The 24,659-nt window shown below is 39.6% G+C and overlaps 1 protein-coding gene across 6 annotated transcripts in view; it reads right to left on the bottom strand.

Moving 5' to 3' along the window:
* Ebf1 (EBF transcription factor 1) overlaps positions 1-24,659 on the bottom strand; it is a 408,859-nt gene that overhangs the window by 374,005 nt on the left and 10,195 nt on the right. For all 6 annotated transcript variants that reach the window (XM_008821654.3, XM_029557945.1, XM_008821652.3 and 3 more), the window contains 2 exons: positions 15,530-15,603; positions 4,347-4,415 (listed from right to left, as the gene is read on the bottom strand). In XM_008821654.3, coding sequence (XP_008819876.1) covers positions 4,347-4,415; positions 15,530-15,603 — 143 coding nt within the window. The remainder of the gene's footprint in view (positions 1-4,346; positions 4,416-15,529; positions 15,604-24,659) is intronic.

Raw genomic sequence — 24,659 nt, forward strand, 5'->3', positions numbered from 1 at the left:
AGAGAGAGAGATTGTCCTTATCCCACATACTCTAACTGGAAATATCAGGGCTCCACGTGAAAGGAACACTAAGAATTTTGAAAGAGACTTGTTTTGATAAGGCCATCTATATTCATCTACATCATCACTCAAAGAAAGTCAAGAAAAAGCCAGGTGTGGTGGCACACACTTTTAATCTCATCACTTGAGAGGCAGAGGCAGGTGGATTTCTGTGAGTTCAAGACCAGCCTGATCTACATAGTGAGTTCCAGGCCAGCTGGAGATACAGGGAGACCATTTCAAAAACACCAAAAAAAGAGAAAAGTCAAGAAAAATTATTTTTTTCAAAATCAAGCAAGTATTCTAATTTTAACTAACACAATACAGAATAACAGTCTTTACTCTTGATTTGCTATAGTTCAAGCATATATTATGAAGTTTCCATAAAGAAAACAAAAGCTGTTTTATGGATTCTGAGAAAGTGGGTTCCCAATTCAGACTACCCTATGTGACTTTTGTCATTATCATCTTTTCTGATTTCTACAAAGTAAACCTAATTAAGAATCTCCCTCATTAGTCTTCCACAAAAATTAGCACAGCTTATGCTAATTACTCCTGCAAAATTTAATAAACTAGTTGAAATGGGAATAGTCTAATGAGGTTTTATTTATTGAACTAAGATAACTCCAAAGAAAAAGGTTAGGACACTAGGATCTCCACTGCAGTAATAAAACTACAATGTATTCAATTTCTAAACAGGAATTTTATTTTGAACCTTTTAAATTCAAACAGGAATTAGTGGATATGTTAAATCAATCTCTCTACCATAATTCAATAACTGGAAGTCTTATTTTTGCTTTTTACTTTAACAATAATTACCACACATAGCCCTTTATCTCAAAGATAATGAAATTTGCTGTTATTAGTTCCTGGTCATCAGCTATTAAACATAACACATTTGACTTTTCCCATGTCTTTATAGCCCAAATATCTGGATCATTGGGCACTGGCTGAGTTTTATGATTCTTAATCAAGCTACTTGGCATCAAGCAGAAATGTAACCTAGCAGTCAACTCCAGATGTACACTTCCTACACTGCAATTTTCCAATAAACATTCTGACAAATTGTCATGACTGAAGAAAATAACTCAGGTCACATTTTCTTACTTTGTTGCATGCCACTGGAAGCAAGTAGACCCTTGTTTTGCTAAGGCACATTATGAAATGGCGTATTTTGTCAAATCCTTTTTTTTTTTTCTGAAAATTTGCCAAGCTGAGATTCCCCAAATTACTGGCAACCAATCATGTAGCCAAAATTTAACACGAAAATATCCCTGCACCACTGCTTATGACCAGAAAGCCTCTTCCATCTACCCTATAAATAGTTTTCCTGAATAACCACTGCTGAAAGTCTTCTGACTGATAAAAATAGCGGTGTTCTTCCAAATTCCGAAGGACAGGCAAAAGGAACTAAACATTATCAGTGCTCAAAAAAAAAGTAACTGCACATTAAAACTATGCTAAGTTCTAAGGGAACAACACTCTGCGTCCTAGCATTATCGTTAAATGCAGTATGCCTATTATGAAAACAGTGACTGTTTCTACTTGAATGCAGGCTGCAGAGCCTGCTCTGACGAAATATTCAGGGACTCACGTCCATAAATCTGAAAGCAAATCAAACCCTAAGCATGTAACAGATATTATGCAATCGGTAATATGAAATGAAATTGGAAACTGAAATACAAACACCGTTGCCATCATTTTTCCTCCTTTGTAGCAATTTTGTGGAACTGAAAAATATTTTCTATTTTGCCCTTTCTTGTATAAGTTCTTGTGATTTTTATCCCTCACTATTAGAAATGGAAGTTTCACATATCAGCACAGACAAGACTGGAAAGGCAAATAAATTCTGAAAACTCACATGCAAACAAAAACAGCTAAGTGGAGGCTTTGTCTATCAACCAGTTTCACTGCATGAAAACATAGTTCATGCCCGACAGCGGCAAGAGCCAGCAAATAAATGCACACTGGGACTTGTGAACATACAGGATGTCTCAGCCATTTTGAAAGTAACCCTACCTTAAAGAAATCAAAATTAGCTATACAGAGTTTTCCACTTTTCCCCACCAAAAAGGGGAAAAATTTTTTAAAGGCTAAATGTCATGAATAGTATCTCTAAAGTCACCAACAGCACGAAGTGCATACTTATTTTGCCTAAATTGTTTGAACTATAGCAGTCAAGGAACAGTTTTAAGTACCCTACTGGGACAGATGCAAGGCGGTAACAATAGAGGCCGCCTAATGCAATCCAGGTAACACAATCCTGTTTCAAAAACACAGGCCGGGCTAATTACAGCGCTGCTGAGTCAAGTTTCTTCTGCCATTGCAACCCACAGGAACAGGTCAAAATCAAATGTTATTCAAACCACAGTCATATCAGCCTTCTGTATCAGAGTCACAGCTTAAAACCAAACGAAGAACTTTAAAGCTTAATGCAGTCACAAGTCTAAAAGGGGGGGGGTCATTTTCTTTGTGGTGGCAAGGTAAAGTTCTTATCAACATTTAAACAAATCAAAAAAAAAGCCATGAGGCATGACAGAATGCTTACAGTTTCAAAATTTTCAGGCTATTTGACTGATTCTTGAGCAGAATGCTTTCCTCTTAATACAAGAGTTAAAAAAAAAAAAAAACCAGGAGGCATGAAAGAAAGTTTACAGTTTTAAAATTTTTAGGCTATTTGGCTTATTTTTGAGGAAAATTCTTTTCCCTTAAAAAAAAAGTTAAAAAAAAAAAAAAAAAAAAAAACTTGCTTAAAATTAGAAGGGTGTGCTCCAAAGAGGTAGATTTAAAAAACTAACAGGAGAAAAGTTGTACTTATCTTTGACCCTATTCATTTGGAGATTTCTATCTTCCATGGCAGGAAAAGCAATTGTATGATTGACGTGTCTGCTCTCGGTCTTCCCAGTCAACAGACAACACACAACGTCACTGCATGTCAAACTTTCACCTCCTTTAGCTTTGAAGCAAGTACATTATTACTCAAGTATATTTTTAGTGACTGTTAGCAGGAGATATTTAATTGGAATATCCAAGCCAAAAAAAAAAAAAACCTTATAAAGATACTTGATAACCAATATTGAGATAAAATATGAAGAATCACATCGGTCAAAAATCAATCTTTTTTTACAAACACTAAGATGAAGCAAATTAAATAGCTTAGTTTCTTTAGCGGAAAACATGATAAGAAATGTGAAAAATCTGAAAGACGGATTTTTTGTTGTTATTGCTTCTGTGTGTTTGTTTTCAAATGTCAATACTACTAAACTCAAATCAGATTTTTGTTCGGTTCTTGATTTCTTCAGTGAACAAATCTGCCTTATCTGCAGGACTCTTTTTCTTGGAGTTAGAAGATGCTAGCTCCTGTCCAGGCTGACAATTGACTGTCTCTATAAAGCTTCCAGACCATTTAACTCTCAATGAGTAATGCTATGTAATAAATGGTTTATCAGACATGTTTCCATACAATGAATTTCAATAATTAAAATGTAAAATGAATATTTGGAATGCGACTCTGCATAATGTGTGCACACTGACTCAAAATTGCACTGAAGAACTAAAACAGATTTATTATTCCACAATGATTTACTTGGTCATGTCAGATTAGTAATATGGATCTGTTTAAAAACACAATAATTAAGACAAGCAGGATAAATTAATCAACTTACAATACAGTATGAGCTGCAATCAAACCTAGGAAACAACAGTAGAAAACCTTGGTTCACAGATCTCTTTAAACTGCTTTTATGCATAAATAAAACCTTAAAATGTAGATGGATTACGTCCAACAGAACTACTGTAGCTAAAAGTGATAATGATTCAAACATTTTTCAAATAAAAGTTAAATATTTATAAGCACCCAACCACATTTCATAAATCACAAACTATTATTATTTTATTTCTGAAGCTTCCTGGCACAGCATGAGGATTGAGCCACAGAAAGACAGGAATGAAAAAAAAAAAAAAAAAAAGAAAAAAAAAGACCTAAGGAGCCAGAGGCTTCTTCCAAGCCTATGTGACCCCTGAGGACCAGATCCTTACCTGACCTTGAAAAAAGAAAGAAACTGGTTAAGGTGGGCTATTTCTTTATGAGCATGAATCAGACACAAAACCAGAGCTATCCAAGAAGCAGACCTCCAAAGAGCATTCCATATGGTTTTCCCGGGAATCACAATTGCTCGGCGCAGTGTAAGTCAAGACCAACAGGCAAATTTCAGCCACATGCATTCCCAACCCTCGACCGTGAGCGACACAAGGCAGGTGTTTCATTATGAGGAGTACGAATCCAGTGAAAGAAGAGTGGTCCCTACCTGTCAATTATCACTGGATCGGAGGGGGTCTCATTTCGGTTGCCACAGCTTTTCTTGTCACAACAGCGGCTATGGAGCAAAAAGCAAGAGGATTTAGTATAACCATTACAATGTAAAATCGTCATTTACGCAGACAGAAGGTTCAAATTGCTGGGTTGCAAATGCTAGAATTACCACAAAGCCATACCTGGCAATCAACGGGTCCTGGGGACAGAAAATTCTATTTGGGTCACTTATGGGTTAATGGCCAGGCTTAACCTCTCCCTGCTCAGAGGACGAAGGAGTCTCGAGAGGGGCTCTCCCAGAGCCAGCATTGCAGCCCTAAGATGGGGTCTCTCCTTCACGGCCCGGGTGTTGGCAGAGTTCAACATGAAGCACAGTGTTATTACATCTACCCAATGAGAACAGTCAGGGTCGTGGGTGGCTCAAACGTTCTTCCCTCAAGATCACACTAATTGTGTGGAACGCGTCAATAAGAAGCATGAGCAATTTCTCCCCCTCCAGTCAGCTCTGTTAAATGGATTTTTTTTTTTTACTTCTTTCTCTTTGATGGGTGGCATTCCCTTCAACCACAGCCTTCTCAAAAATCCCAAAGCAGTAACTATTTGCTTTGGAAACATCGCCATGAGAATACACAGTGATTAAGACAAGAAAAGGGTGAGATAGAAGAAAGACAAGAAAAAAAATCAAGAGAAGAAGTGCAGAGAGACATTCCTAATGCTCTGGCTTTGACGGCTGATGCTGGCCAGCTCTTCAGTTTTCTGGGACATTGTGGACAGCAGATCCAATGACTTTTCATTAGGCCACAGAACAAACAGCCACAGGCAAAGAAAGTACCCACTACTCAAATCCCACTTGGTTGTGACTTTGAGACTGTCATGTTTATAAAAACAAAAGGCTAAGATGATTCTAAAGGGTGAAAAGAATTCACTTTTTTTCTTTTTTTAAATTTATTATTTTTATTTTATGTGTATGCGTGTATTGCCAGCATGTAGGTAAGAGCACCTGTGTCATGAAATGCCCATGGAGGTCAGAAGAGGCTGTTGGATCCCCTGGGACTGGAGTTACAGACAGTTGTAGCTGTGCTGGGATTCGAACCCGGGTCTTCTGCAAGAACAACCAGCATTCTTAACCACTGAGCCATCTCTCCAGCCCCATCTTTTCTTTTTTTTTCCCCAAAGGTCTCATGTATCCAAGGCTAGCCTTAAGCTTGCTATGTAGCCAAAAATGACCTTGAACTTCTGATTCACCTGCCTACTCCTTCCTAGTACTGGATTATAGGTGCGTACCACCACACCCACTTTATGCCACACTGGGTCCTGGGGATTGAACTCAGGGCTTCCTGAATGCTAGACAGCACTTTACCCACTAAGGTATGTTCCCAAGCCAAAAATTCATGTCTTTGAAAAATATCTACTGTCAGCAGAAAACTATCCATCTGAAATGTGTTTATAAGTTACAAATGTGTCCCCTGGCTGGTCTCCACCCCTGGGTACACTGGAAGCACATATTTCATCAATGAAGAGGGTCGGGAGGTTATGCACCATACACTACAAGTAAAATATGTACTTTTCTCCTCTTTCATACCTGCTCATGCACACACGCATACACATGCACACACATACACATATGCACACACATGCCCACTCAAACATATGTACAACACACATATATACATATGCATACATATATGCACACGTGCACTTAACATGCATACACATATGCATGCATAAGCATGCATATACACACTCATACATATGCATATATACATGCATGCACACACATAACACACATACATGCACACAGCACTTGCACACATAAACACACATACACATGTACACACAACATGCACACATACATGTGCACACACACACACTCTCACACATACGCATACTCACATGCACGCACACATACATACATACATACATACACTAATACAGATGCACACAGACATACACACCCACATACACACACTCATACACATGCACACTCACACGCATACACACATACACTCACACACATACATACATACCTACATACACTCACACGCACATACACACACTCTCACACACATATACATACACATACTTTCACACACACATAGCATTACTTATGAATCATACAGCCTAATTAGAGCACTGCTGGAGAGAACTGAACATTGAATGTTTTTCAGTACTGAGAAACATAGCCCTACATAGGAAGTCTTTCACCAAAGATGAGAAGACTCTCTACCCACCAACACTGTGTCCCTGAGAGATGAATCTGCTTCCATACTTAGTGCGAGCTCCATCCGTGTCTTTTATCTTCAGAAAGCAATGGTAAGAACTGTATCTCCTTTGTCAAGGCCCCAGCTAAAAATTGCTCTGCCTACCTGACAAACCATTCCCTTTCTGATTGAGGGGAAACACTTTCCTCTGGGCCTAAGTCTGGCTATACTAGTACACTCCACTACAGGGTGTGACGTGCAAAGTATCCTGACACATGAGAAACCAATAAAGACACAGGAAGAAGGAATGCTAAGACTAGCATGTATGAAAAAAAAATTTTAAATCAACTCCAGCGAGATGGCTCAGCAGCTTTGTAAAGGCATTTGCCACCAAACCTGAAGACCCGAGTTTGATCCCTGGAACCCACATGGTGGAAGGAGAGAACTGGCTCTCTTGAGTTGTCTTCTGACCTCCACATAGGCACCATGACATGGATGCCTACACATATATACACATGTGCACACTCATGCACACAAAACAAATAAAATGTTAACCCTAGCTCCATCATCCCTCGGGGCTCCTCACCTCCACCTGCGTTCCCTCAGCTTGCAGGCCAGCAACTTAAAAACCGCTTACCTCCTCCAACAGCCTACTCCAAGTCTTTTAACAACCTGTGCTATACAGTCTCCAAAAGCAGCTGGCTGACACAGGTCAATCCTCCTTTACCCAAGGAGGAAAGAAGGTAGATGAGAAAGCCAGTTCCACCTTCATTTTTCCCTTTCAAAAACAAATACACCTCAAGTCCACCCACCACAGTCCTTCCTGGGTGAAATGCCCTCCAGAAGTCTTCCAGCTTTCTTGGGGCTACCTGTGGACAGAAGTCCACTCCACAAGCCTATCAATCCTCTCCCTCCCCACTGCCACTGTCTTCATCCGTGTCACTTCTGTTTATTTCTGGGACTACTGAAAAGCTACCCACCTGGTTTCATGATCTCTACCCTGACCCCCACCAATGGATCAGACTGCCCAGCAGATTATTTTCAAACTGCCCAGGTGCCACTTTACCATTCAAAACCTTTGAATGGCTTCCCACTGCACTTTAATAAATCATGGTATGGCATGATGCCAGGCCACCTCTCAACCTTCTGCCCTTTCTCTCAAGCTTGCCAAGCTCCAGCCTCACTGTCCAGTTCCATTTCTCCAATGTGGCATGGTCCATCAGACCTGAGGTCCAGGCCCAGTCAAGTCCCTGCTCACAGTTCCTACACTCTCCAGAGCCCAGTGTAGACCTCCTGACTCAGAGAGGCTCACATGGAGACCTCACCTTTAACCTAAATTAGACTCTCCCTAGGCTGTTTCTCTGTGGAGCCCTTCACACACTGAAGACCATACTGTTTGTTACCTGTGTACTGGGCTATTTCATTTGGACTCTTCCCCATTCCATCATCTTCCTTTCCCAATTCATATGCATCATGAAGGTAAAGACTGGCAAATTTACTTACCTAATATGAAACTTGGGATGGAATAGCAAAGCTCAAATATTAAATGATTTAAGGCATGAGTGATTGAATGAATGAATGAATGAATGAGCAACCTCATAACTAATATGACGAAATGACATATAAAGGAAGTCAAGCTAATCATCTGATAGCTGCTGTTAATGGAAGAAAGGTGTACTTTGACTTATTTATTTTCTGTGTATGAGTGTATGCTTGGATATAAGTGTGTGGGCATGCATGCCATGGTGCATATGCAGAGGTCAGAGGACAACTTGATTATAAAATGTCTCCCACAAACTCATATGTTGAGGCCTAAATCCCAAGCTAGTTGTACGATGTTGGGCATGTTCTGGAAACTTCAGGAGGTAGGGCCTAGCTGGAGAAAGTAGGTCTCTGGGGACGTGTTCCTAAGGGTTATATCTTGCCCTGAGGCCATCCCTGCTATCCCTGTTCCTCCCTCTTCCCCACCATAAGGTGAGTAGCTTTCCTCCACCAGGGCTTTCTGGCATGACACTCTGCCTCACCACAGGCACAGAAACACAGGCCAGAGTGACCATGAACAGAACTCTCAGAAACAAGCCAAAAGAAGCCCTTCCTCCCCTAAGTCATTTCCATCAGGTGTTGGGCACCTGACCTGATACAGACACATGCAGGCACACACACACACACACACACACACGTGTGTGTGTGTGTGTGTGTGTGCCTGGGAGTGCATATACATATTCATGGAATATATGGAATTCTGCGCAGCATTACAAAGACTGAAGGTGGGGTCTGATGCACTATCATGGAAAAACTCTCCATTGTGTTATGAGTGAAGAAAAACTAGTTATGAAATGGTAAAGTCATGGGCCCATTTCTGAGAGACAAATGACAGGGAAAGGAAGAGAGAAATTGTGGCAAGTGTGATTCACTCCTTCATTTCACTCAAATCTCTACAGCTGAAGAAAGCACCCCACTCTGACCCTGCTTCATAGCATCCTCTGTACAATACACATTTATTTATTGTCTAATTTTATTATCTCTCATGTTCAAATGTAAACCCCATATGTACAGAAACTTAGACTGACTGGTAGGATCCCTCCACAGCCCCAACAATGGGAACTGAATCTAGTGCTTGGATTTCAGGAGTCTTTTTAAATATTTTGTTTATTTAGTTTTTTATTTATTTTTTATTTTTTGGTCCTTTTGAGACAGGGTCTCCCTGTAGCCCCAGCTGGCCTGGAACTCACTTTGTAGACCAGGCTGGCCTTGAACTCACAGAGATCCACCTGCCTCTGCATCCCCAGTGCTGGGACTACAGGTGTGTGCCACGTTGCCCAGCCACTATTTTTATTTTATGTGTATGCGTGTATTGCCTCCATGGAGGTAAGTGCACCTGTGTTGTGTAATGCCCACGGAGGACAGAAGAGACCAACTGGAGCTACAGACAGTTGTTAGTTGCCATGTGGGTGCTGGGATTCGAGCCCCAGTCTTCTGCAAGAACAATCAGTGTTCTTAACCACTGAGCCATCTCTTCAGCCCCCAGGAGTCATTTCTTAAATAAGAACTTCAATGACTTAATCTATAAAACTGGAACAGAAAGTGGGGAAGGCTGGAGGAAAAGACTTTGTTTTCATATTTCTTTGGCCTTCTGCTTTGTGTTGTAATATTGCTTTCCTACTCAAAAATTTAAACTTAACCACAAATAGAAGGAAGGTCTTTCTTTTTTCTATTTTTATTACATTTTCATTGTGTATATGTGTGTGCAGGTGTACACATGCCACAGTGCACACGTGGAAGTCAGAGAACAACTTATAATAGTCAGTTCTCTCTTTCCAGCATGTCAGCCCAGGGTAACTAAACTCAGGTCATCAGGCTCAGTGGCAGGTGCTTTACCTGCTGATCATCTCTCCCACCTGCTCCTTAAGGCTGAGGTGACATCTACCTGTAGCTTCCGAGAACCAAGCAGGGCAAAGAACTGCTCTACGACCTTGAGCTAGTCTTGCCCATGTGAGTTCTTCCTGCCCTAAATTCTTTCCGCTAAAGTCAAACCAGGAAAGATGGGCAGCAATCTCCACTATACCCAAGATAGGTATTAAGCGAGAGGGACAAGCTGAAAGAATACAGTCACTAAAGTTTAAGGAAGAAAAGGCCTCACACTAAAGCAACCCAGTAAATGAAACAGTTGCAAAGGGAAAGTAACTGTGTTGATCAAAGCACACAGAGTGGACAGACCTGAGGCGTCCACCCATTCAGGACTGTCTGACTCCTACCATCTGTTTCTGCATAGGCTCAGCACTTGCTCCCTATGGCAGGCATCTTTGGACTTTCCTAATTTGTTCTGCACAAGATCTGGATCCCCCAAAACCAGGCAGATGCCACTACTGTTTATAACCCTTTCGGTCTGCAAACCAAATGACAGGACAGCCATGTAGCGAGTCACAGCAGTGGGTCCCCGTGCCTGGTGTGTGACATACACTGAGGACTCAGAACAGCAGCCTTTTCTCCAGAGGACCCTGTATCTCCCAACCAGTTCTGCGTACTCAGGGGAAAAGCAAATTTAGGAGTGCCTTCCTTAGCAGCCTAACACAGGTGGCAGATTTCTAGTATGCTGACTCACGGCTTCATAAATCAGGGCAGGAAACAGCTGAATGGTCCCTAATCTTGGTGCCTGCAGATCTTCATCTCAAACACATAACTTAAGTAGAGGCTTTTGCCACTGAAGACAGGCATCACTGAGGGGAGGTTAAGATAGGCTCTTGCTATGTAGCTAGCCCCTGGCTGAGCCAGAATTTACTATACAGGTTTGCCTCAAACTTGCAGCAATCCTCTACCTCTGCCTCCCAAATGCCAAGATTATAGGCATGTACAATCACTCCTTGCTAAAGGGGCCACTTCAAACTCTGAACTTGACAATAAAAAATATCTTCCCTATCTAAAGTAGCTAGAGCCTGAACTAGATGACTTATCAAAGTAGTCTAATTGATAGTTTTAAGGAGGACTAGTTTCTATCATCCATCTTTTTCCTATATCTAAAAGGCACCTGTCTTCAGAACACTGACTACAAGCCACCTGAACTTCCAGGCCCCTCTCCTTCCACCTCACATGAAACATCCTGCCCATAAATACTGATGGGCTTCACATCTGCAACTCTTTCCTCCTGATTTAATTTTCTCCCTGTTTACAAACACTGTCAAGATTTCCTTCTTTTCCTGAGTCCATTTCTTCACTGTTCCGTATCCTCCCTGAGAATGTCACCATAAAAAATGTGGTGCCGACCTCCCAGCACCCACATGAACTCCTGTCCCAGAGAGCCAGTGACCTGGGTCTTTTCTCTGTCTATGCCCATCTATGTCTCTCTAGCACATGTTATATGACTGACTTGTCCACTCTGAGACACTCTCCCTCTATTCTTGAGCCCTGTCTACTCGAGATTCTTCTTCCTAGTCTCCAACATGCCCTCCCTTTTTACTCAATGATTACTCCTCAAGAACAAAGCCATCGAACCCTTCTATTCCTCCACCTTTTCTACCGTCTTGCACAGTGTCCATTCTCATTTCTGGGAAGCAAACTCTGAAGTCTTAAGGTTTGCCCAGCTTCATACCTCCACAAAGCAATCCTGCCTGGACCACAAACACTCCTCTAAAATCCCTCTCCCACCTCATCTCTTCCCAGTCCCACTGCTAAGACCCACCTAAAGTCTTTCCTCTCTCCTCTCAACAGACACAGCCCTTTACCTCAACCTTCCATCACATACTCACCCCTTGCCAGGGTTTAGTCTGGGGGCTACTTAGTTTTCAACTCCCAGGATAAATCATAAGCTCTTTTACTATGGGACTTTATCTAAATTCTACAAGGCTTTGCACAAAGTAGGTGTTAAAAGATGAAGACACTCATAACCACCACAATTGTAATGAGCCAAGTAGATTCATGTTTTGATAGACACATAACATCCTTTCAATATTCTCTTACCATTGCTTACTTTGAGCAACAGAGAGTCAAATACTTGGCTAGGAACAGCAGATATATCACTATGACTAATCACAGCAGTCTTTCAATTCTGACTCTGTCAAGTACTGTAGCAATAATTTACAGGGACTATAACATTTAACCTTAAGTACCACCCTATGAGATAATATTAAAGCCCTACTTCACAAATACAAATGGGACAACTGAAGCACTTAGGAAAACTTGGAGGAGGAACTCAGAATAGACCAGGAAAAGAAGGAGGAAGAAAAAGCCTATCAGAAAGCAGGCTAGCCTTGAGGGGTTCATGGTTTGCCTACAGATAAAGCATTGGTAAAGAAAAAAAAAGAGCATTTCCATAAAGAGGATGCTTGTACTCCGCTTTTGCCCTGAACATTGGGTTTATTTGGTATGTCTGGGGAGGAGAGGGGGCTGGAAACAAAGTGCAACTACCCAGCTGAGTTTTTTATCCATTTGCATTTAAGCACAGGCTGGATGCATGCCCATATAATCAAATCTCTTGTAGAGTCCTATGAAGAAAAGGGCACTCCATTATTCACGGAGTCCTGCTTTAAGAACTTCACTACCATAACCAGTATGATAGGTTCCAATTCACCCAAGGGCAGAGACTCTCCTAATCTTATAGAAGAGCTCCATGTCATAAAATCAAAGAGGGTTTGTCTTTGAGGGTCAATAATCATAAACTAATGGTGGCCATTTCTTTGGCCATCCCACATAATGGGAGTCACCTTCTCCACAAAACACAGTGGTGTTTTGGTAATTTGTAACACCTGAGACACAACTGTGTCCTGTTTATCTTTCTTTTTCATTTGCCAGTAATAAACAGAATCACACCAAGCCCCTTTCTTGTCTATCTAAATTCTCTTCTTCATACCCAGCATACTATAAACATACAGCTTTTGTGACATCAATGCAAAGTTTTATTGTGCCGTTAGCTTTGATAGAAAGCACTGCAGAAAGTTGTTTAGAAATTAAATATCTAAAACAAGCTATTTTAAAATCCAGGGCCCTCACTATTTCATGTCTGCAATGAAGAAATTTCATCTTGGGGAGAGCAAGCTGTCTTTCACACCATATGGCTAATGGTGGTGCATAGCAATTAGCCAGGCTGATTAATGGTGAACAGACTCTAATTTTATGCTTATAATTGAGGCTGCATTTGCACCCCTGGTGCAAATTCAGCACATCCCAACTTCCACTTACAACAGGCAAGAAATCAAGAGAAATAGGGTGGTGTGGAAAGTGAGAATTTTTTTTTTCCTGAAGCCCCCTAAAGAGCATCAGATTTGCAATTTAAAAGACTGTTAGCCACACAATAGATGACAGGTTTGTGTAATGGGGTCATGGCATCCTGGTAAACAAACAGTACCCCTTCCACATCTATAGGCAGCCAGGAAAGCTGTAATCTGTAACATTAGCAGGATGACATTTGGGATATGGCTTTTCCCTCCTAGCCACTGGGTACAAACAGCGTCATTTGCCTTCAGTGACTTGAGAATTTTATTTTTGTTATTTTTATGTTTCTGAAAAATAGAGAGAACATCAACTGCGAAGCACACCAACCAGCATAATAAAGCAGTTTGGACCAATGAATTTTAAAAACAAGGAAAATATAAACTGCATTAATAGAGGAAAGGCCTGTGTGTGAAAGGCATAATATATCTTTAAGTATTTCAACAGAATTATTTCCAGCATAGTCCAAACATATGCAAATCAATGATGTATGGATAGTGTCTGGCCTGTTGGTTGAGATCCATCTTCCTGTCTATTTCCTGTTTTGCTATAATCATATGTAATACTACATGGAAAATTCAGTCTAATTACATGCTAATTGTAGGAGGCTAAAATAATAGAGAAATAATTGGAAAAATAGTAACATAAAGGAGGTCATGTTTTAATGCTTTTCAAAGTGGATTTTACTCATATAATTCTGAAAAGCACCACTCACCTCTATCATATATAATTAGTACACACAGAATAACACTAACTGTTGCCCGATACTCTAAGAAAACCACTACCATATATTTGGGTTCTGTTGATGCTTTAAAGCTCAACAACCTGGTTGAGCTTTAAAGAGAGAAAAAACAATCTGGTTTTTAGAATAATTAACAAGTTTTACAAATCACTGAAGTGAAAACTTGTGAAACTCCTGTATATTTTAGAATAATAAATCAGAAGTATTTTTTAGAGGGAAAAAATGGAATTTTTCAGACACAGTGTTAATACTTAGGATTTCACTCAGGAAACACACAAAGCCCTTTGGACTCTATCTCTACCTCTAGAATCTTGAGACTGTTTTGCCCACACAGTCTATGAGCAGCAGATGAGGGCCACCCACCCCACGCTGAGGTGGCAGCTGAACTCTCTCATCAACTGGTCAATGGCAATCAGTAACTAAGCACACATTGTGCCAGGAAGAGCCTGCTCAGCTAGCAAAGCAATTAGTAGCCTTCCTCTGATGGGTGGTGGCATCTTCCTGCTTATCCAATTACTCTGAATATGTTGGGAGCAAAGGCTATGGTTATTTCACAAGAATAAGAATACAAGCTAAAGGGCTGCTCTCTGGTCTCATCCCTTCAACGTGAGGACTGGCTCAGGCCATGGAGGTGAATGCCACTTCCGTCTGATTACAGCCAAAAAAAAGAAAAAACCCAGACATTCACTTATGAGGAGCATGAATTTTTAGTCCTTGACTGGTCTTTGCTATCCTCCCCAAATCTCAAAGCTTACTATCTCTAAGAAATATTAGCTATGTTCGGATGCATATGGAGGAAGTAAAAGAACAGATGTAAGAAAAAGAGAAAAAAGAGAGAAATACACAGTTTAAGGAGAAATAAGGCTTGGGTATGATTGGTTATATTTTTAAGTGGAAAACTCAAAAGGAGGAACCATAACTTTCAAGTTTACCTCAATAGAAACCTTCACTGAGTTCAAGAGAACTCTTACTCATTTTATTAACAATGCACCTGAGTGCATGTATTCACACGAAAAGGGTTGCATTGTATTTTGCTCCATTGCAAAGGAGAAGGAAGGGCTCTGCTTTGTGGTCATTAACAGTATAACATCAAAGTGGAAATGGAAGGTAGGGGCTAAGGAGATGACTCAACCATTAAGAGCACTTAACTCCTGCAGAGGACCTGTGCTTGGTTCCCAACATCTATAATCGGTGGTTCACAACCACCTGTAACTCCATCTCCAAGAGCTCCGATGCCTTCTTCTGGCTTCCTCAGGTACTGTACAAACCCACGCATGTATGCACATAATTAAAAATAAAAATAACATCTTTTTCCAAAATGGAAATGAATGTCTTTAAAGATGAAATATGATAATTGAGGACTTACTTCTGTGATGACTGACACTATCAAGGGTATCTAAAAATTCTTTCTAGATTATCCACTAGAAACAAGATAAATGTATACCCCCAAAATAGAATCAAGTTCACCTAGATTTGAGATATAAATTCATCTTTAATTTGCTAATTAAAGAGGGAGCTCAAGGTATCTCTTACCTGCACATGATCTCGTGTGTGAGCAATACTCGGCACATTTCCGGATTCTTGTCCTGGCCTTCATAGACTATGGCCTGAAAATAAAGGAATGATTTTAACTAAGAATAGAAACAAGTGGTAGAGGATAAGCTCTAACTATTGACTTCTTGACCACCTTGCCCCTGTTGGGGGCTGATTAACTTTTAGGAGCAGAAAGCCTCACTGAGCTGATGACAGGATATTTCAGGATGACATTGCTCGGGATCAGCCCAAATTGAATGTAGCAGGATACATTCCTCTCTGCCCTGTCTACCACCTTACCATACACAGTATTAGATCAGTGTATGTGATGGGCTCCTGTTGTCAAGACAACCATAATTCTCCTTTTCAATACAGAATAAAAATAAATCTAATCAATAAGGAGGAATGGCTCAGAAGGTCAAATAGGTTGCAGTAGCATCTCAAATCTAGAAAAGCATGCATGTTTAATTGTCAATGACACACCTTTGTGTCTTCCTCTCTCCAGCTCAACATTTAGTGTTCTAGCTATAGGAATTGAGTGTTGGGGAAGCTAACCAGTCCATTCAGTGACTGTGTCATTTCTGAAGTGATTCACAATCAGGGAAAATCCCTCTTCCTGCCAACAGGCTGAAAACCTGTGCTTTCACAGGGTGTACCCCCACCTGAACAGGAATACTAGCTTGCATATGCTGGGGGGGGCTGAAGTCACAAAGTTAGCATTCTAAACAAAGAATTAAGTCTCACTCTCAAAACCTGGACTCCCAAACCACCTCATAGCCAAAATGTTTTTCTCTATTTTTTGTAATGAGAACACCAACATTTTGCTTCGGAACATCAGCAAAGTTCCCTGAACCTCAGGCCTCCTTGTGGATCTACACATTAATACCTCAAAGTACACAGCTATCAGCAGAGCAGGGTTCTGTATAGCATACATTAAACTCACTTAACACTGTGTCGCTGCATAATGCTAATATAACACAGCTTCAAACTGTTAATAAAATTACTTTCACACATTCACAGAACCCTCAGTTTCTTAGTGACAAAACTACTTAAATTAACCGGAGACTATTCTTAGGAAGTAGAAAGCCTAACTTACAGCACACTCTCTCTTTCATGCACTTTGTTTTTGAACTTGAGATTTGCAGAGCCTATATAACTTAAGGTCAGGGTGGACAGATCCGCGGGTTACATCCTGGTTATCTTATCTGACCACATAGCAAAGCAAGCTTGGCAACAAATTAAAAGTGGAGGGAAAGTGTTTGCATGAAGAGAAAACATTTCTCAAGCACTAGTCCATTGGAATAAAAGTTCTTTTATGGCTAACTCATCATAACCTTGTATTTTTTAAAATGTTTTTACTGGATGGGCATGGTGTTGCATGCCTTTAATCCCTGCACTCTGGAGGCAGAAGCAGATGGATCTCTGGAGTTCAAGACCAGTCTGGTCAACATAGTAATTTCCAAACCAGCCAGGAATATATAGCCAGACCTTGTCTCAAAATAAATAATAATAATAATAATAATAATAATAATAATAATTTGACTTTAACATAAGTAGGCTTATAATATGGTAGAAAGAACATACTTAAAAGTTCAGGATATTCATTACCCAGATCCCTCAAATGTTTGCAGTTTACTAACTCTGCTTCATAGTTTTCTTTTTCCCTAAATCATTTTTTAGTAAATTGTAGATATGTCCTCAATATCTCAGCATGCATTTCCTGAAAACAAGAAATTTTCATATATAATCACAGTCCAATTATCTAAATCAGAAAATTAGCATCGATACAATACAATAATCTAATCTCTGGACCTTATTGATATTTACCAATTACATAATAATGTCCTTTACAGCAAAAGAAAATCCAATACTACCCATGCACCCAGGTGTTATGTCTCCTTTAATTCCAAATATTCTCCAGTCTCTGTGGTTCATGACATTGACATTAAGAATACCAGCCAGTTACTTTGTAGAAATTCCCTCTATTTCAGTTTATCTGAATTTCTCAAGCTCATATTAAAGTTCTGAACTTCAAGGCCAAACCACCGCGGTGTGATACTGAATGCTCTCTGAGTTAGGTTACGGTAGACCCTAGGTCTCCTGCTGCCAACGTGAACTCTGCCCATTTGATTGATGCCCAGCATCCACCAGTGATCATCAGCCAGCTTTCCACACTACAGCATTATTTTACCTTTTGCTTTATTAGTAATTCATAGATATTTTCTGGAGAAATAACTTGCATTATGTTAATGTCTTACTATGCTTTACTCTGTCACTAGTTTTAGCATGTATTATGTAACTCTTCCCTATATTATCATATTTATTTATTATTTTGTTCATGTCAAGGGGTGGGGTACATGTGCCATTGTATGTGTGGAGAGGTCAGAGAACAACATGAGGGAGGGAAGTCAGTTTTCTCTTTCTACTTTGTAGGTCCAAAAATTGAACTCAGGTCTCTAGGCTTGAATAGCAAACATCTTCATCCTCTGAGCCATCTCCAGGACCCTCATTTCTACATTCTTTAATGGCCTTTCCAAATTGCCAAGAAACTGCTTTACTCAAGAAAATGCATTCATTAGAAATACTCTGAAAACTGTAACTTGTGGCGAAGATTGCTCAGTAGGTAAAGGCACCTACTACCAAGAATGATGACCTGAGTTCAATCTTCAAGACCCACATGGTAGGAGAGGACTGGCTCCATATTGTCTCTGACCGCCACACTCACATTGTGCTGCTCACAAAGCTAATCAATTAATTAATTAACATAATAATAAAAAAATACATCTGTCTTCATTTCATGCAATCACTGTTTCTAAAATTCAAAAAGAAAAAAAACAGCAAATTACTGATTAGATCTATGCATAGTGCTAAAAATTCTTAATGACGCATTTCTGCTAAATCTTATCACTAAATTATTTATATGTTCTCTTAATACTCTAGATAACCTCTGTTTCAACTTTAGTGCTTATCTTGCTAAACTAAAACAAGTAACTTGGTAAGTAAATTTCCAGATACCAGTAAAGTTTTCCCTATTGAAGAAAGAAAGAAAAAAGGAAAAAGAACGTGTGATTTTCTTTGGGGGGGAGGCACGCATATCAGTTACGTCAGATGTTCTCATTTTAAATCTTTCTAGATGAAATAAACACTATTTTACTTAGGCCATTAGTTCCATTGAAATGAGTGGGTTCATGATATCAGGTTAAAGTCACACTGCGAGGAAAGCACATTCAGGACACCCCCACACCAGACAGTGTATGACAAGGACTCTCAGAAGTCCCGTTTTCTCCTTGGTAACTGAACATCACTTGTTAAAGGTCCAGTGCCTCTGTAATACATCTCTTCACCAAATACCAAACTGCCACTTTGCTTTTGGCAGCAGAGTCAAAACAGAGAATCTTTTTCCAAATCAAGCATAGAAAAATGAAACCAAGAGTTTGGATTTGCTCAGAAATAATTAAGAACTCTAGGGAGATGTGGAATCTCGAAGTTTCTGCTTTCCGTCTCTTTGGACCCAGATAGATTACGTTTTCAGTGCATAAAGAAAGGCAGAGGAAGAAGTGTCACTTCTGGCATTCCTAAAATAAAAGCAAGTGGAAGTCCACCATGGACTAGGAAGGACTAAATTCCTCTGACTACAGTGATCAGGGAGCAAGCTTTCTAGTGAAATCCAAAGGCAGAACCACCTCCAACCCTAAAAGGGTTTTGTAACTAAAAAGACTTGTTAGAACACACATGCACACACAAAGCACACAGAACAGGGGCCCAGAATCAACATTCTGATGGCATCTGGTATAGGGAGCCACGTCTCCAATGCAGTAGTAACAATAACCCATACTTCAGACTTTTTTTTCAATGTCAAGTTCTCCCTCCAGCTCCTGAAAACCTCTGATCCAGTCTCTACCATCTACATTTAGCACACACAGCAAGACTGGCTCACAGTTCAGCAAACCCAGATGTTAAACCCCAAAAGGATAGGGATCCTCTAACGCCAACTTAAGGGGGGAAGTTTCTGCTTCTTTTCCTAATTTAAATGTGTGCCTCTCTGGGGTTTGAGGCAAGCTGATTGAGGTTAGATCAGCTGGGAGATCCCAGGAGCATATAAACAGCATTGACTATTTTAAGTGAAACCATTTTAATAGACAGCTGGTTTAGGGCCCAGACAATAGAGCACCAAGAAGAAGGCTCACTGTCATCCTCCATAGTAAATCATGTGTCTGCTCACTGGGAGGAAGATAGTCTGCTGAGGGAGGGACAAAGACAACAGTGGCTTAAGTAAATCAATGTGTTTATCAGAAGTGAGGATGGGAGAAGTTGTCACTAAGATGGGAGAGAGGGAGAGAAATTATATAAAATGCATTATTTAAATAAATCAATTGAAGGTGAATCAAGTTGAGGTTTATAACTGTAGAAACAAAAAATATAATATCAAGCAGAAAATGATGTTTACATTAATCCTGCCAAGAGCAACTAAATCCCTTAAGGCAGTAGAAATGCTTGCTTGGATAGGAAGAAAACTTATATAGTAAGCACATACAACCACATCTCAACTTTAAAAACCTGGTGCTATTGAGAAACGAATTATGGAAACTGGTCACATTTGGATATCTAATTTTCTAATGTACTATTTAGCTTTCATCCTCTCAACACCAACTCTAATAAGCAGACAGAAAATCATAAGCAGAAAGAAAAGAATGCATATTATTTTTATTAATCTCTTCGCTGTCAGATTTTTGAACAATATTTTAAAATAATTAATTAAAGAAGAAAAAAATAGAAGTTGTTAAAAGTTTCACATCCTTAGGCAACAACAGTGCTGGGGATTTTACTGTTAGAAGATAAAAATGCCACTAATTTCAAATGCTCAATTATAAATCAACATGCAGCATCTCTGAAAATCAATCAAACAGTATACCAAGCATGCCTCAGTCATCACTGTTTAAAAGGAATCTTTGAAGTATAGTTTATCCCTGCTTTTCCAAAATACTGCTGAGGCTTAAAAGTTCATTGAAACTTACTATGGATAAAGACCACACAGCAAAGCAAAAAAATACACAGTGAACATACAGGAGGATCATACTTCAATAGGATGCAAAGGAAAGTTCAGAGAGTTGAGCATGGTTTCTCTTTGTTTACTTTTCTAACAGTTTAACTCTTTGTGTTCCGCACCAAATAAAAGGCACAATGAGAAAACACTTGCTTTCCCAAGAATTTTTCTTGGTTTACAATAGACAACTTGTCCTCAAATTTTCAGAATGAAAGAAGAGGAGGGAGAACAGAGAGAAATATCTAAGTAGCAAAAACTTGTAATTTCCCACATAAATCAAAACAATGACCTTGAACATGATACTCCTCTTTCCACATACAAAATAAAAGACCAAGTCTATTTCCCACCTTGGAGAACAAGGTCATGAATGTTAAAAGTACCTCCTTCAACCAGAAGTGAAATATCTTCTAAATATAAACTATCAAGAAGCCTTTGATAGCAAATTGCTAGGAATCGAGGAAGCAAAAAACAGCACTGACACTTATGGTATCAATACACTGTATAATAATCATTACATCCCCCACCAAATTCTTCTGTTTTCCTTTCTTTCTTTTAAAGTGCTAGCTAATACAGTCCTTCTTTCCAGTAGGTGAAAGAGCCCTAGTTAAAATGTAAGCCATGCCAAAGAAAACATCACAAATCTTTGACATTTCATAAATAATTGTGTCAAACAACAATCCAACATTAATAGTGGGGTAAAAATTTTTTTTAAAAATCATTTTGTCTCAAGTAGCAGCTTGGCTACTGGTGAACAAAGTGCAAAGATGTAATTTCAGCTCAACAGCTAAGCAGGCCGGTTTTCAGGAGTTGGGGAAGTCGTGAAGGAATGATATCATATTCAAGAGTTAAAGTTACATCACAGCCCCAAATAAATGCAAGCATGCTCCCAATGTAGTGAATGTTAATGCATCCCTTAGGTCTCAAGGAACTATAAGCCCTTATGTTATTTAAATGCCTTGGGGGTAAACAAAACTAAGTATTTCTAATAACCCTGAATTCCATTTTTTCCTAGAATAAATAGAATTTTACTCAGATTGTGGTTACATTTGCTATATGAGTAGAAACAATTGGTTCGACCAAGCCAATCAGGCAACAATAATAATAAAATAATAAGAACAACTAATTTACTATGTACTTAATATGTAACAGTCAGTGTTCTAAGCCTTTTCTGTGTATGAATTCATTTTATTTTTACAACAGAGCTTTGAGACAGGTACTGTCATTACTGCCATTAGTTTGATTCCAGTGTGTATATATTTTAATTACTCACTAAGACCAAATCTTTCCTGCTCAAAAACTATGTCAACAATTCACCAACGTCCATTTTCAAACAGTCCTTCATCCCCCTCAGCAAGACACACACAGATAACAGACTGTCTGTACAGCCACACAAGTTCGATAAATGCATCCCGACTAATATGTTCGTTTTTAATGCTGTTCAAACATTCACATGGAAACAGCTCTAGCGTAAATATCCCCGAACAAATGGCTGTATATTATCCAGGAGGGAGCAGTTGGACCGCCAGACTGGGAAAGCACTAGGCCATCTGGCTCCGGCAATCTCTCCAAAACCATCAGCTTTGTTTTTACCCCCAGACTCCAAACAACACATTTTCCACTGTGATGAGTTTACATTTTCCCAAACACAGGTCCTGATCATGCATAAAAATTCCAAACTTCTTCATTCCTCTATGTGCAAGGAAATTTAAATCACCTGCATTTTTGACATGCTACCAAAGGAGACAGAAAGCTGCTGAAATACAGCCCCTGACTATAAACTTGTTCTAGCCTTTGTTTGTTTGTTTGTTTCTCTGAATATATGAAAGAATCTCTTTGCTGGCTTGGTAAATTCCTTAGGAACTCAATACACACACACACACACACACACACACACACACAGCTCACAGTTTTGGAGGCTGAAGAAATGGCACCAGGTCCTTCGTTTTCATCGTTCAACTCAATGTCTCCACCCTTGTCTCCTCCAACTCCTCAAGCCGGCCCTCAGAAGATGCTTTCACTCCACCTTCAAAATACATGTGGAGTCTGATCACTTGTTACCATCCCTCAGCCACTGCCCTGGCCAAGTCATCCCTCACGAAACACTAGAATGGTTTCCCACCCCATCTCCCCATCCCCTTTCCCACCTCAGTCTTTCCTCCCCTTTCCACCTCCCTCCCTCCTATAAACTGAAAAGGTTGTTAATCAAATCTATGTAGCCCTAGTGGAATATAATGAAACAATCAATAGGAAAAAACAATACACTTGCATCAACAGCTTAAAGTTCTGGGAACATCAAAACAAATATATGAAGAAATCTGTCTACGAGAACAAGCCTGGTAGCATTTTTTAACTTGTACATGGACCCCGGTTGTAGCAGCACCTTTCTAAGGTCCCCTCTCCACATATCCCAACTTTAAACCTATATACGCAAAGATCTGGGTGATTTCTGTCTGCCTTTTTCATAAAGCAAACAACAACAAAAGCTTTTGTTTTGAAGGCAGGGAACATTTTATTCTCGATAACTTTATGAAATGTGGTATCCTGTCTTTGAATACCCCCAGAGAAATTATGATTTTCTTCCAGTGAGATGAGAGGAGAAATGAGCTTGTTTTGTTTCTTTAACTGTTTAAAGATAAACACCTCACTGAAGCAACGATAGTATGCAATCATGTTTGAAAGAGCACATACAAATCTGAGGTGACCTCCCCCAGTGGATGTACAGAAGCCTCTACAGTTGACCCTCTCTGGAGGCAGCAGTCATAAACTTCTGGATCCAAAGGGCTTTTGCATGCTCACTAATAGAATACCAAAAACAGCAATGACACAAAAACAATCTATTTTTAGGCAGCTAAACTTGGTTTTGAACAACCCTTCCCAAAAGTAAGACTTCTATTTTCTAGTTGATGAACAGTTTTAAGTTTATTATACCCTACATGTTCTACAAAGGAGGCAAGAAGAAAAGGGACCCCCAGATCCTTACACATTCTCTCCAAATGGAGTTCCACCTATCCTAGTAGAGTCCAAAATAGTCTAATGAGACACTTTGGGAAGGTGTGAAATACTGTGTCATACCAATACATCTTGGTTGATTGAGTACATTTCTGTTTGATTTCAGTGTAACTAACTACACCCCAAATGAGGAACAATCTCTGAAATTGCAGAAGACACAGCTAGCTTTGCATGTTGCTTACGGGAGACTCCTTTTTAATGTTAACCCAAACTTGTGAGTCAAGGATGTGACATCATACACACAAAGTCATGTCTCTGATATGAAAAATGTTAGAAACAACGAGCAGCCCACAGGAGAGTTCATGGCGGCCAGGTATTCCCTCCACCAACTGCGGGGAATGTTATTAGAGCTCATCACGTGACCAACAGCATTCTATTCTAAATATCAAAATCTGGAATCTCTCAGAAAGCATTTCACAGGGGGCAGTGTTACCACTTAATCAGTCTGCTTCTGTCAGCCACGCTTCTGATGGAAGAAACCACTTAAAATCAAAGTTTTAAGAAATTTAAAATCAGACTAGGCCTTTAATTATCACAGAATAATTTCAAACAGTACGAGGATCCCACTGTTAGACTCATGAAGGCTAAATGTGAATTATGATGCTTCAGGTAGGGAAAGTCAGGCTTCTTTGTGTTTCTGTCTGCTTTTTTGGAGACTGTTGTATTAACTGAGTACACGAGGAGGTAACCTACTTCCCAAACTCTTATAGCGTGTAATCAAAGAACAAGTGACTGGGTAATGAGCAGGGCTTGCCTTTCAAAGTGAGAGCCACAGAAAAGGGGACTACTCAAATAATTATTATGAAAGCAAATAGGTATGTCTTAGCATATCCTTTTGTCTTGATACTTTTTACACCAACTTAGATAATTACTAAGCTCCCCCCCGTCACTACTGACTAGAATTTATAATTGCATATATTTATAATTTAAACTTTTAGTAAACTATAGCAAATGATTTTCTTATATCTATTATTTTTAAAAATAGTCCTCTTTCTCTCTCCCCCTCCCCAATAGAATTTATAATATCAAGTGGTCAAAGAATACCTTCAGCTGTAGTGTCTCTTTTTAAGTTCTATG

Source organism: Nannospalax galili, unplaced genomic scaffold (assembly GCF_000622305.1).
Source record: "Nannospalax galili isolate Female #2095 unplaced genomic scaffold, S.galili_v1.0 scaffold667, whole genome shotgun sequence".
NCBI classification, from domain to species: domain Eukaryota; kingdom Metazoa; phylum Chordata; class Mammalia; order Rodentia; family Spalacidae; genus Nannospalax; species Nannospalax galili.